The sequence below is a fragment of the Cheilinus undulatus genome, linkage group 5 (assembly GCF_018320785.1).
Source record: "Cheilinus undulatus linkage group 5, ASM1832078v1, whole genome shotgun sequence".
In the NCBI taxonomy this organism is placed as follows: domain Eukaryota; kingdom Metazoa; phylum Chordata; class Actinopteri; order Labriformes; family Labridae; genus Cheilinus; species Cheilinus undulatus.
In genome coordinates this window covers 1,903,175-1,918,102 of record NC_054869.1, presented here as the reverse complement: position 1 = coordinate 1,918,102, position 14,928 = coordinate 1,903,175, and the positions used below count along the sequence as shown (strand labels likewise).

The 14,928-nt window shown below is 42.0% G+C and overlaps 1 protein-coding gene across 5 annotated transcripts in view; it reads right to left on the bottom strand.

Annotated features, from left to right (window-relative positions):
• The window catches only part of LOC121509480 (tight junction protein ZO-2-like), a 273,847-nt gene that overhangs the window by 19,625 nt on the left and 239,294 nt on the right, over window positions 1-14,928 (bottom strand). For all 5 annotated transcript variants that reach the window (XM_041786899.1, XM_041786900.1, XM_041786898.1 and 2 more), the window contains exons 9-16: window positions 12,657-12,775; window positions 11,067-11,130; window positions 10,645-10,795; window positions 8,449-8,557; window positions 3,751-3,970; window positions 3,237-3,421; window positions 633-728; window positions 469-548 (exon numbers count right to left, since the gene is read on the bottom strand). In XM_041786899.1, the coding sequence (XP_041642833.1) occupies window positions 469-548; window positions 633-728; window positions 3,237-3,421; window positions 3,751-3,970; window positions 8,449-8,557; window positions 10,645-10,795; window positions 11,067-11,130; window positions 12,657-12,775 (1,024 nt within the window). The remainder of the gene's footprint in view (window positions 1-468; window positions 549-632; window positions 729-3,236; window positions 3,422-3,750; window positions 3,971-8,448; window positions 8,558-10,644; window positions 10,796-11,066; window positions 11,131-12,656; window positions 12,776-14,928) is intronic.

The following is a 14,928-nucleotide window of genomic DNA, read 5'->3' as shown; positions in this document are numbered from 1 at the left end:
CCCTGAACCTAATAACTGGTTGTTCCACCCTTGGAAGCAATAACTGAAATCAAGTGTTTATGATAACTGGTGATCAGTCTTTCTCATCGCTGTGGAGGAGTGTTGTCCCACTCTTCTTCACAGAATTGTTTTAACTCAGCCATATTGGAGGGTTTTCCAGCATGAACTGCCCTTTAAGGTCATCATTTCTTTAAAGGCTTTCTCTCCACGAATCTGCTGTGTGTTCTGTGCACTCTGGAGCAAATCACACCCTTTCTATTCAGCGGTATATATTTCCATGGCATGCAGCATTATTCCTGTAACACGTTATTTAAATGTTGTTCTTGTGATCTCATGACCTGGTTGGGTGCAAAGGCAGGCACAGAGTGCATAAAGGTTGGATGAACTTTCATATCAAACATAGCATGCATTTCATCCCAAATCAAATCTATGGTGCATGACATGGAGTGATGTTCAGTGTGGAGGTACCTGCTCAATGATTTGTCTGATGGTGTTGAGGCGAACCACTCCTGAGGATTTTTCTGAGCCGGCATCCTTTGGCTCTGTTTCTGATGTACAGATAGAGAAACGCTTGGATTCTTAGACCAACTCTCACTTTTACACAAACACATGAAGAAGAGGCAGAGACTCACTGGCAATAATAAACAGGTCAGGCATCTCTGAGGCCAGTTTCTCATTCGCAGCATCAGCAATGGGACCGAACAGGACGACTGGACGCCTGAAACCAGCTGAAACAACAATATGTGGGTTACAACAACACCTAACACAGCATTTAAATATATGAATATAGATATGTAAATGAAATTTTATTTAAAAAGTGTTTAAATTTACCCCAAAAGAGAGACATAAAAGAGCAGAAAATATGGATTTAATAAATAACCAAAACTGGACACGGTGGTGTTTTTGTTCTGTAAGAGCAGACGCGGTGAGGAGGTCAAAGAGAGCCTCCTTCTACATCTGGATGGTTTTTGAGGAGACAGATGCCAAGAGTTGACTCTACTCTCTGATGAGCCACTTAGTTTTCCAGCCTTTTGTTGCCCTGTCCCAACTTTTTTGAGATGTGTTGCTGACATCAAATTCAGAATTAGCTAATATTTTCCATGTAATGGTCAAATGTCTCAGTTTCAACATCTGATAGTAGTTTATGTTCTATAATGAATGAAATAGGGATTTGTGACATTTGACAATCGTTGGCTTCTGTTGTTACTCAGATTTTACAGTGTCCCAACTTTTCTGGACTTGGGTTGTACATGGGGAGCAACGTAGCTGCTAGGCCATCTCTGCTTCAGCTGATTTTTTTAATAAAGCCCTCAAGGTTAGTGTGTGAAAGCTCCTAGACGTCCTGAAATTGTCAATTTTTCGAATGTACTTCATATTGATCACTAAATCAATGATGACCAATGAATGAGATCAGACCTAAAACTCCCGTCTTTCAGCACACTTTAAAGTTTAAGGAATAAGGATGACAAACTTAAAGACATCAGCTGATGTAGCTCTGTTAGTCCGGCCTAAAATGCCACAAACATACAGCGCCTGTTTGAGCTTTATAAAAGGGTTCCAGACTGCAGACTAACAAATGTGTCGCCTCCACTGTCATGGAAACAGAACATGGAGAGTTTTTGCACATGCTCATTTTGATTCCAGTGTGAGTGAGAGGGTGGATTAAAGCAGTGGTTCTCAACGTGGGGGTCGGGACCCCCTTTGGGGTCACGAGACACAGAAAGGGGGTCGCCAGATGCCTTAAAAAAAACTAAGAATAATTTTTAATGATTTCAAATGGTATATTTTACCCATTTCTATGAAGAAATATGCATAAAATTAGTTACATGTAAAATAGACACATGGCCATTTGGTGAAATTTATGCTGAACTCAAACTAATGACAAAAGCTCTAAAAAGTAAGTCTGCACATGGATTTGGCTGTTGCCTTGACAAACCCAGAGCTGTGATTTATTGGTATCAATGCATGTCTGTTTTATTGGTAGCATTGGTGTTGCCTTGGTGTTTCAAACTGTTTATGGTTTCTAATGTTGAATGCATTTATTTGTGCCAATTTTTCACAGCTTTTCCCACCCCATTTTGCCACTAATATTTGACTCTTTTTATCAGTTTTTGCACAATTTGGACCATTTCTTGCCTCTTATTATCTACTTTTGCCTCTGTATACCAATTTTGCCAAATTTTAACCCATTTTCATCACTTTTTCCTGCCAATTTTAGCAAACTAACCGTTTTTGCTACTTTAAACCCTTTTTTGTCCGTTTTAAACCCTTTTCACCATTTCTTTCTTCCTGTTTTTGCCAATTCTAACCAATTCTTGCCTCTTTCCACCTGTTGTTGCCTCTGTTGACCCATTATTGCGACTATTAACCTCTTTTTAGCAATTTTCACGCCCATTTTAACCACATTTCACTGTTTGCTGGGCTTAATTTGCCAACTTCTGCCTCATTTAACCAATTTTTCATGTTTAAACCACTTTTTTCCACCTTTAAAACCCTTTTTTACCAATTTTTCCATCCATTTATGACACTTTTTAAACCCCTTTTACCAGTTATATTCCTGTTTTTGCCACATTTTCCTATTTTTTTTTTTCACTTTTATTAAATTTTTGTCTCCTTTAACCCATGTCTGCTCTTTTAAAATATGATTTCTTCACCTTTTCCAACAACTTTTTGGCATTTTTCACATTTTAACAATTTTCAACTCATTTGAATTTTGTTTTTAAGAAAAGGGATTTACATTTTTAAGAAGGCTTTATACTACAGCACGAATGAACAGAAAAAGATATTTGTAGCTTTAAAAAGAGTAGTCATTATTCAGGTTACAGATAAAGTATGGATATTACAGCTTAACTTTACAATAGACCATGATTTTGCTGACCTAAATGGGCCCCCAGGTTGGCTGGGCTCTGGAAAGTTCTCCCATTTAACCCTCCTTATGGACTATCTTGATTGTGCATGTCTGTGTTCAAACCACCCTCAGGTACAGTGGGAGTCCCCAGTCTCTGGCACCTTTATTTTGGGGGTTGTGGGCTGAAAAGGTTGAGAACCCCTGGACTAGAGCAATGATGGCAGCCTCCTGAGTTTGGTTTGTGCAGCTCACTCCCAGCTGATGTTTTCTACAAAGTTACTCTCTTTGTAGCTGGAGAACCAACCACACCTAATTGTCCTCACATAAATGTGTTCGTTTGATCCATTTCTGGATGTTTACACCGGTACATGGCAGCAGTGACACCCACCCTCTCTGAGGACAACCCGTTCGTAGGCAGGGAAGCGTGTGGCAAGCGTCTGAGCGCTCAGGGTCTCTCTGCTCTTCTTCAGGTCTTTCCTTTTCAAAGAACGATGGCTTCTTAACCTCCAGAAGTCAGCTCGATCCCCGGGTACAGCTTTATGAGAGCTCTGCACGCTGGCCATCTGCTCCGCCCTGACAGGACAAACACAGAGGTCACCGCCATGTTCATCACTCACAGACATGTTGGAAATTAAGGACACATTAAAATGCTTTTCCATATCACTGGGGGCCGTATTTGTTTTTTGCCAACATCATTTTGACTCAAACATGAACCAGCCTTTAGCTAGTTTATCATTTCATATGTAAATGTGTCAAACACAGGTTAATCAGAGTCTGACTGAAGGCGGACACAGAGTCAACATTTAAAACTTAAACTGACAGCTACTCATGCACATATGAACGCCTGTGCTTTTAACACATAATCTTCATTACTAGCAGGCTAACAGAGCAACTGGACCCACCTGCTCTTGTTGGGGATGATTCCTTTCTCCAGCAGCTGTTTGTCTTTCCCTACTCGGACGGCGAGCCAGTTTCCCAGCTTGCCGTCGTACAGTGTGTCGACCACCTTGAAGATGTCTCCTCTGCTGAAGGCCAGGCTCTGAGGGGTCTCCTTCTCATACTCAAAGTGTGTTCTGATGAAGAAGGAGTCCCCACGTCCAGACACCAGGATATCATTGTAAACTGAAGACAAAACACAAGAAGGGGCTTGTTTACAAAAAAGAAGGAAACACTAGAACGGAAACACAAAAAAAGAAGGCAGAAACACCAGAAAGGACAAGGAAACACTAGAAAGGAGATGGAAACACTGGAAAGGAGGCAGAAACACTAGAAAGGAGATGGAAACACTGGAAAGGAGGCAGAAACACTAGAAAGGAGATGGAAACACTAGAAAGGAGGCAGAAACACTTTAAAGGAGATGGAAACACTAGAAAGGAGGCAGAAACACTAGAAAGGAGAAGGAAACACTGGAAAGGAGACAGAAAGGCTGGAAAGAGGACAGAAACACTGGAAAGGGGACAGTAATACAAGGTTGGCGGTTTACAGAAGAATGAATGACTCTGTGATAATCTTATCTGAGGACTTTAACTGACTAAGGACTGGCCCAGCTCTGTGTTACACATGCTATTAAAGGTTCCTGATTTTAAATGACATTTTTACTTTCACACTGCAAAGAATTCTCACTAAAGCAGCAAATTTGGATTCATCCACTGCTGGAAATAGTCCCACACATTCAAACTCTCCTCTGTTTTTTAATTTTGGCTCATTTATTGTTGCTACTGTTAATCTAAATTCCTACAGCGGTGTATGATTTCTGATGTGATCTTGCTCGAGAAACTGCAGACAGCTCGCCTTTTCATTCACTGAATGATGAAGATCATAAAGCGCAAGTGAAAGATCAGAGAACGAGCATGATTAATTTCTATCATGTTGGGTTCTTAAAGGTCAAAAATGAACTTGTGTGCTAAAAATATCTCATATTTTTGTTCTTATTTGCACAATCACAACAACATGCACATATCTAAGTGATGGTTGCATAGTAATATAGTGAACGGTCCGCTCCGGGCCGCTGTGAGGAGTCACGGTTTGATGTGTGCAGTCCGACGGAGCGCTGACCCAAAAGGAGCGACCGAGGCAGCAGTCACACTGACTAAAATCTGCTGCTACTGCACACATACTCACTCTAGGGACTCACAGTCAGTCAGCACTCATCACACATGCTGACCACATACATGAAACAGAGGATCCCCCCAATACGACCTCTAAAAAACACGCTAACGTCATGGGAGCAGCAGCGGGCAGACTCCAAAGAAACCCAAAGGAATTAAAGACTACAGGGTGTTGTAGTGTCACACACTGACTGGGGCCACGCTCCTGAAGAAAAATCTAAGATGTCAGGATTTATCCAAAAATCAAAGTCATACACCAACAGGAGATAGTCATGGAGTTGTGGAAACAAGGTTCTAAGCTAGTTCAATGGGGCTGAAGACTCATAGTGGTGCTGTTATCGGTTTGACAGGGGAAGGACAGTCACCACGCCAAGCTCTGATGACTTGTGCCTGATGGGAAGGTTCAAGTTTTACACCAGGGGGGTCACATGATCCAACCAGCACGTTTCATCTGCTAGATGGAATAATTTCAAAAGATTTTCATTAATTAAACTTGAGGAGCAATCAGAGTTCAACCTCAATTCCAGAAAAGTTGAGGCACTGTGTAAAATGTACTGAGACACTTTTAACATCTGCTTAGAAAGGTGACGGGAGAGCATTTTGTCCTCATCTTGGTGTCCTCATTTAGCAGAGTGACATTACACAAGCCCAACTTTTTGTCCCTACCTGGATCTTATGTGTATATAAAACAGAACTAGCATTGCTAGGCTAAAAGGGCTAATTTTCTCTACATGTAATCTGAAGGACATTGTCTATAATTGTAGCTAGGACTGACAGTCTTTAGGAACTTGCTCACAATCAAGAGACAGTAGGGACATCAGCATACAATGAGCGGTCAGTGTGGCCAGTCCGTTCATTAAGACTGGAGAAGATTTCTGGTGTTGTCTGAGCCGGCCTTCGGCACCAATCTGCCCTGCAGGTAACCCTTTGTCCCCCGATTTGCCGGAGGTATCTCTGTCTTCCTGTCAGCTAAGCCTGAATCCCCGTCAACCTTCCCTGCAGACCTTCGGGATCCGGCCTGCTGCTCTTCACTCCTGATGTTTCTCTGTAGCTTTCCTGTGATTGTTGATCATCCTACATGACGGTGTCCAGATGATAACTTCATGGGTTTACCTCTGACACGGGGCTCCACCCACGTCACCCACCTCCAGGTCCCCCTCCGCTGCACTCTGACCTTTCTGATCTCAAACACTATTTTTATTTCTGGCCGTGCCAGCTCACAGTGATGGCCTCAAACGTCCTCCGAGCAGCACCAGGCGATGACGAGTCAGCAAGTCTTCCTGTCAGGTCACTGCTCTGCTTCATGTTTCATGTGCTTTTTGCTTCATAAATAGATTTTTAAATAAAGATCACGGGCTCGGGGGGGCGATGTGCTCGTTACGTAACACAGTTTGTGTCACTGTCTCTCGCCCTGATGTGTGGTTGCATGAGCGTGACGGTCGACTGAAGCGGAACTAGCCGGATCTGGACTAAAGGCCTTCAGGGGAGCAAGCTGGTACTTCACTCATTAAATCTAAACATCAGAGAGAGAGGGAGAGACGCCGGTCCTGAGAGCGACAGCTGCAGAAACTTTGCAGAAAAGAGCAAACGAGCAGACGTTTAAATTTTGCTCCGATTAACACTTTCCATCTGACCTGACTGTCTCAGCTAATTCCATCACCACGGAAACATAAAGCACCAACTCAGATGGTCACATGACAACACGTCCCACATGTTTAAAAAAGGTTTAGGAGAGTCTGCTCAGAGCATCCTGAGCCCAACTGAACTGACTTCAGCTGCAGCGTTTTCTAGTTTTAGTCACTTTTTAGTCGTTTTCACTCTGAATGTTTGAATTTAGTTTAGGCTGAGGAAATCCCTGAAACAGTCTACTCTAGTTTAGTTGATAAAAAAGTTCTGTTTTAGCTTCAGACATTTTAGTCTTTCCTTCTAGTCAAAACAGTTATATTTAAAATCATTTCAATTTAAATAATCAGCCATACTGTAAAATTCATGTGTCAAAGTAAATATATATACTCTAATTACTTTAAAATATACTGAAGTAAATACTGACATCCTGAATGCTCTCTAGAAAATCTGCCCATGTGTCTTCACTAATCATATAGACTGAGGAGAAACATCATGGATTTTTCTCTGGCATTTAAATCTCATTCCTCGAAGAAAACCAAACTTCATCCAAGCTTTTATCATCAATTATCGGCTTTAACTAGTCTACCTTCTGGATAGAAAAGTAGTCAAAGAAGATTTTCAGTCGTAGTTTGAGTCGACAATAGTAACACTGAGACACTGAGAAAGAGGTAATACTGAAGCCCTCTGATAATGACAGCTCAGACCAAAGATCTGTGGTGAGATCTTAAAGCTGTGATGGGCTATTCTGCCATGTTCTAAACACCTGGCAGTTAACACCATGGGGGGTTTAAGACCCTTAGAAAAGGATTTACAGCTAAAAATGTGGTGTTCCAGTGCAATCAAAGCTATCTCCTAAGTCGTGTATCAGAAATAAAAGCTGAAATGTTGATCTCTTGTCTCATATTCAGCTTTTTGTGCCAAACTCAAATGTTTTCAGTCAGCAAAAATAAAGGAATTGGGCCCACTGTTCCAATACTTTTGGAGGGGAGTGTGTGTGTGTGTGTGTGTATATATATATATATATATATATATATATATATATACAGTGCTTAACAAATTTATTAGACCACCCTAACCCCAACCAAAGTAAGGTTTCTGCCACAGCTGCCCTAAATTAACAGCATTGGTAATTACCAAAATCATTTTTTATGTTTCTGCAATGGTTAATACACCAATATGTAGAAGCTCTTTAACCCAAATGATATTTTCATGCTAAAATATTATTGTTGTTATCCATGAATTTTCAGATTTACTTTTTAACAAAAAAACTGAAAAATAGTAAAGCACATTATCATTTCTTGATTAATATGTCAAATTATAGTTATTTACTGTCATTCCTGAACAGAAACATGAGTCTAAGTGGTTGAATGTTTTGCTTGATTCATTTCTGACTTTTCAGAGAAGCCCGGTGAGCCGGCTCAAATTTGGGTGTTTGTTTGAGGAGGTGGCGGTGGGTCCTGATGTCTAACTGGTTGAGAACCACTGTTTATGGCAACATGTGGGAGAAAAGCTGTTAAAGAGGCACTGGTAGCCCCATTCACTCTTTCAGCAGCAGCTTCATTGCACACAGCATGTCAGGATCACAGAAATGATATCTGGGCTGTGGATAGAATAATAAATGCAGAGTATGAATGCCTGATGGGAAGTCATCTTTGTGTGTGAATGTCAGCATCGCTGATCCCTGAAGAGCAGCCCTGAGCTCAGTCAGCTGCATTAAGGACTAAGTTAGCAACATGGCTCATACAGATTAGCAAAAAAAAAAAGATCATTCAGAGATAAAGAATTGTTTTTTTATTGCTCTGTATTAAATAATTTTCCTATTTTGGTTGAATATTTATTTTATTGTACATCTACAGAAAATGTTACCATCAGGTTTGCTCTGAGCTAGGATGGTGATCAGGTCTCCTTTAGGAATCTCCAACAGGAAGAGAACGGCCTCTTCTCTCACCACACCTTGAAAATCAATGTTGTTCACCTGGGAGACACAAACGGCACAATAATTACAACATATACATAAAAAGTCTTCACCACCTTGGATGTTTCACCCTTTTATTGATTTTATAAATGAATCAGGGTCAATTTAATTTGGCTTTTTGACAAAAAAATACAAAGAAACTCTTAAATGTCAAAGTGAAAACAGATTACTACACAGTAATATCAATTAAATAAAAATCTGCCATGCAAAATCAGTGACTGCATAAATACTCCCCTTTCTAGTCAGTATTTAGTAGAGGCTTTGACTCGATCATTCCAGAACATTCTCCTTGTTGTATTTAAACCATTCCTGTAGCTTTCTCTGGATGCTTCGGCTCATTGTCTGGAACATAAATCTTCTCTAAGCCGTAGTTCTCTGCCAGACTGAAACAGATTGTCCTTTAGGATTTTACTACATTTATCCACATTCATTTTACCCTCTGCCTTTACAAGCCTTCCACAGCTGGCTGCTGAGAAGCATCCCCACACCATGATGCTGCTTAGAGGCATCCCCACAGCATGATGCTGCTGAGAAGCATCCCCACAGCATGCTGCTGCTGAGAAGCATCCCCACAGCACAATGCTGCTGAGAAGCATCCCCACAGCATCATGCTGCTGAGAAGCATCCCCACAGCATGATGCTGCTGAGAAGCATCCCCACAGCATCATGCTGCTGAGAAGCATCCCCACAGCATGATGCTGCTGAGAAGCATCCCCACAGCATGATCCTGCTGAGAAGCATCCCCACAGCATCATGCTGAGAAGCATCCCCACAGCATGATGCTGCTGAGAAGCATCCCCACAGCATGATGCTGCTGAGAAGCATCCCCACAGCATGATCCTGCTGAGAAGCATCCCCACAGCATGATCCTGCTGAGAAGCATCCCCACAGCATGATGCTGCTGAGAAGCATCCCCACAGCATGATCCTGCTGAGAAGCATCCCCACAGCATGATGCTGCTGAGAAGCATCCCCACAGCATGCTGCTGAGAAGCATCCCCACAGCACGATGCTGCTGAGAAGCATCCCCACAGCACGATGCTGCTGAGAAGCATCCCCACAGCACGATGTTGCTGAGAAGCCTCCCCACAGCACGATGCTGCTGAGAAGCATCTCCACAACATGCTGCCACCACCGTGCTCCACAGTGGGGATGGTGTGTTTGTGGAGATGTCAGTGTTTGGCGTCTTCTCTGATGGTCTAAAAGCTCCATTTTGGTCTCATCAGACCAAAGAACTTTCTTCCTCCTGACCATGGAGTCTCCCACATGCCTTTAGGTGAACTCTAATCCAGATTGAATTTGAGTTTTCTTTAACAGTGTCTTTCTCTTTGCCACTCTCCCATAAAGCTCTGACTGGTGAAGACCCCGGCCAACAGTTGTTGTCTGCAGAGTCTCTCCCATCTCAGCTGCTGAAGCTTGGAACTCCTTCAGAGTAGTCATAGGTGTCTTGGTGGCCTCTCTGACTAGTCTCCTTCTTGCACGCTCACTCAGTTTGTGAGGACGGTCTGATCTAGGCAGATTTACACATGTGACATATTCCTTCATTTCTTCATGATGGATTTAACTGAGCTCTGGGGATATTCAGAGCCTTGGAAATGTTTCTGTCTCCATCCCCTGATGCACATTTCTCAACAACCTTTTTTCCAAGTTGTTTGGAGTGTTGTCTTCATGGTGTAATGGTAACCAGGAATACTGATTAACCAGTGGCTGGACCTTCCAGACACAAGTGTCTTTATACTACAATCACTGAGACACATTCTCTGCAGTCAGGTGATCACTAGCGTCATTACAACAGAGGGTGTTCAGACAGCTGAAAGGCTAAAATTACTGGATACAGACTAAATCATATGAAAAGAAAAACTTTGTGTCATACGGAAAAATGTTGAAGTTGTTGCTCCTCTTATGTCTGTCTGAAAACTCTTTCAGTGTGGACAACAACAAACATGAGCTTATCTGAAGTCAAACGTGGGAAAGAACGACCTCAGTAGTAAATGAAAAATACAAATCCATGAGGGGGAATGGGCTCCATACTGGCCCTTGAGATTTTTCCTGGAAACATAAATGTAGTTATGTGTCTGGACCCTCTACCTTTAGGATTTGGTCTCCCACGTGCAGCCCCTCTTCCTCGGCCGGACTGCCCTCCTGTACACTGGCGATGAAGATGCCGACATCGTTTCCTCCCGCCAGCCTCAGACCCACGCTGTCTCCTTTCTGGAAGTTCACCATTATCGTATTTGGTCTGCAGGAAGGGAAACACATAATATTTTCTGTTATTGATCTTATACTGCTCATCTCCATCACTGTTTTAATTCAAGCTCCTGTCCAAGAATGAACTTTCTTTCCCTTGATGGCACATTTCAACACATGACAGTTTCTGACATTTTCCTAAAAGTTATTTTTCTGAACTGAGCTTGAATGAAATTTTAGGAGTTTTGTGCATGTGTGAAAAAACTATGACACTGATGCATTAGTTAAAGAGGAGCAGTAACATCAGGAGGAGAGAGACTTGCCCGTAAAGTTTTTCATCTTCTGGACTCGGCCGGAGGAGAATCTTTGGTGTCGTTGTTACAGCAGCTGAAGGAAGTAAAAACCAGTCAATTTTTACGTCTTAAATGTTGACAACAACACAAAACTAAGGGAAAAGTCAATGTACAATAAATGTTTGGAGATCATGAGCAAAAAATTTCAGAGTAGCTGCAGAAAAAAAACAAAAAATCATCATGTCAGACCGGTTCATCTCATTGAAAATCAGGTCTGATTCAAAGCTTTTCTTTCTTTACACTGTGGACTCAAAAACATCTCTGTGGACATGAAACTGTTACATGTCGAGCATGCCAGATGAGCAGTCATGAAGGGGTAACAGGCAACGATGAAATCTGTTCAGATTAGAAAGATAGACAGATAGACAGACAGACAGACAGACAGACAGACAGACAGATAGACAGACAGATAGACAGACAGATAGATAGATAGATAGACAGACAGATAGACAGATAGATAGATAGATAGATAGATAGATAGATAGATAGATAGATAGATAGATAGATAGACAGACAGATAGACAGATAGATAGATAGATAGATAGATAGATAGATAGATAGATAGATAGATAGATAGATAGATAGATAGATAGTTGTTTATTGTCATTGCATTGTGAAAAACACAACGAAATTATGTTTGACTGTCTCCTCTGTAGCAGCAAATACAGTGGTCCAAGCGGGGGTTAGAAATCTGCAGCCTCACGTCGTCCATCCTGCTGGTGAGGGAGCGGACACCTGGGAAAAAGATGCTTGGTTTGACAGGTTTGTGTGGGGCCGCTCTTAGCCTAGCCTGCAGCCCGGCTTGTTTGGCTTGCTTCTGTCTTCGCAAACAACGCCGTCTCTGCTTCCTCCCCACCTGGCTGTAGGTGTCATGCTGCTCTGCGTCCTCCTTTTTTTCTCCAAGTGCCCCGTTCTCCGGATAATCTCCATCTGGAATGATGTAAACTCTGTGGGCACGCTGTCAGTTCTGGTTTAAGTGTAGGTCTTTGTTTTGCTGCTAGTGATGGAGCGCCGGGTCACTGCATTGACACGTGCCGCCCCATGCTACCTCAGTAGGTAGCGTTCAGTAGTCTTCTGTTGACCAGGCAGTGTTTAGTGGCAATTACTGGCAGTTGTTGATAGCTTTTAGGCTAGCCAGGAGTTGTAGTTGAGAATGAGGTCTTCTTTTCACCTATTTTGGCTTGTTCTTGATGGAAATTTCCCGTTCTTTCTCTCAGAGGTGTCCTGGACCATCAATCTTCTTTGTTTTCACAGGTTTCAACATATGTTGTCAACTTAAATGTGAAAAAACACTACAAGTCCAAGATAAAAAGCAAGAGTGAATCTTTCTTGCTGCCAACTGTTTTGGTTGCCCAGCAACAGAAGTTTTTTTAGTTTTTGCTATAAAGAGTAACTTGATGTGTTGCAGTTTAAGTAAAATATCAGTTACCTTTGTAATGTCCACGTGTATGTCCTGAGGAGATAACTGTTATGCTAGCCCTCACTCTACAGATCCAGTGTGCATCAAACAATGGCATGGAGTGAGCCTGTCTGTGACCCAGCCCACTCATGACTGCTCACCTGGAGGCTCCTCTGTGTGCGGATTGTCTCTGTCCACCTCGGTGGATGCTCTGGGCTCTTCAGGTATCCTGAACGGGGAGGCCATGGCAGACATCTTGGCTGTTTTCATTGGTTCTTCCCTGTTAAAACACATCACATGACTTCATTAGCTCTCTTAACCCTCTGAGCCTACGCTATTTTCAACCCCTTAGTCTCTCCTGGACGTTTTGTCTTAAAAGCCTGTAAAACATCAACCCTGTGGTCACAGTCGAGCTCTAAACGTCCTTTCTTCAGGGCAACCTGGCCTTAAAGAACATGTGTGCTGCAGCGATGTCTGGAATTATAAAGCAGTAATGGGACCAGAAAGACAAAAGAAAAACTAATCGTAAATTAAAACTCAAAGATTTTTGGTATGACACAGACTTCAGACTTTTGCACAAACAGACAAAAAAATAAAAAAAGAATCATTCTGTGACAAAAACCTCCAAAACATTCACATACTTACAAAACAAGTCCTTGAGCTTTTTTCCTGTTGGTTGATTATGAGCCACTATTTTAAGCAGATCCAGAGGGCCACGTCACAGGCTCTCTGTCTCTCTTGCTCTCCATTATGAGCTTTTCAGGCCGTTTCCACCAGGATTCCCCAGTCAGACATGTGCAGTTTGACAAAGCATGACGCAACAACAGAGAAGCCTGCCATTGGTTGTCATAGCCCATGTGACATCCATTAATGGGAAATAATATGGTGACTAACGCGAAGCAATGGGTAAAAACAATCAAATATAGATTTTTTAAAAATGATTAAAAGGCATTCATTATTGGAGTTACTGGTGTGGATTTAATCTTTAAAAACCACCCCAGATCACCCAAGTTCCAGACTCGCTAGGAAAGTCTTAGTAAGGGTCAGGCCAGGTCCAGCGGGAAGAGATGGAATACGCCTAAAAAGGCTATGATTTATGTTCAAAAGTTTTCAATTTCAAATAACCTGTCTCCTCTTGTTGTATACAGAAAGGTCAGTCTGAGGGGTTACAGATGGTAAAACGAGACAAAACAGGAGCACACTCGAGCGCTTCAGCTATGACTGTGTGAATGCAGAGGAAGACTGCTTGTCCACACGTTTGTTGTGTCTGTAACACTGCCTTACCCAGAATTAAAGGATTTAAAATGACTTAATGAGCGCTGACCTGTCAGGTTGGCTGTGGGGTTACAGATAGTGTCACAGCGGTTACAGCAGTTTAGGTGGTTTTTACATAGAGAAACACCAAAGGCCATGTTTAAACTCTTCAAGACTATACCAAGGGTTAAAACATCGAACATTCTTGATTCTTAGGATCCTTCTGTGTCCCTAAACTAGTGAAATGTTCAGGTAAAAATAAGAAGTTTAAAAAAACCTCATGGTGAAATTAAAAATCCTCCGTCTTAAGCCTGGATGAGCGGATTCACACAAACCTCCTGTATGGTACATTTCCACAAAGTGGTCTGGTCTGGTCCAGTCCAGTTCTGTCCTGGTTCAGCTCATAAATTCTGATGTTATTCATGTTTCCTCAGCTGATGTCCGTCCAGTCTCTCTCGTTGTGATGGGAAATCCGTCTCTTTGTAGAGATCCAGATCATGTGGCTCAGCTCAGTAGAGCTGGCTGCTCTTCATCTAGTCCCAGTTTGTCTTTTTAAATGTGGATTAAATAAGGACAGAGGATGGAGGAAAGGAAACTGGCACTCAAACAGGAGCTAGCTACAGTGGCTCACATTAAAGAGCCAGTTAGGAGAACAGGTCCCTTTATTGATAGTCAATTACCATTTTTGACAAAATGAGGATTTTGCTGGTGCTCCCAGCATGCTCTCCCTGACCCATGAACCTGTCTGCAGACAGACATCTGTACACACGTGCACTTTTAGGTCTCAGCTGTTGATCTGTACATCTACAGCAGGGTTTTCAACCTTCGCAGCCCGTGACCCCCAAAATTAAGGAGCCAGAGACCGGGGACCCCCCTCTGTACCTGAGGGTGGTTGAACACAGCCAAGAACATTCTAGAATAGTTGCTGATATCCTTATTCTATGTTGAACCTGAAAATAACCTCTCTTATCAATGAAACAAGTCTCTTTTTTAAATTATTTGTGTAGTAAAGCCTTCTTAAAAATGTCCATTTTGTTAAAAAAAAGTTGAAATGGGTTAAAAATTGGAAAAATGGGTTAATAATGGCAAAATAATGGTGGAAAAGGTGGTGAAGTTGGATCTTATAAGTAGCAGAAATGGGTAAGAAGTGGCAAAAAAAAAAAAAAAAAAAAGGAAAAA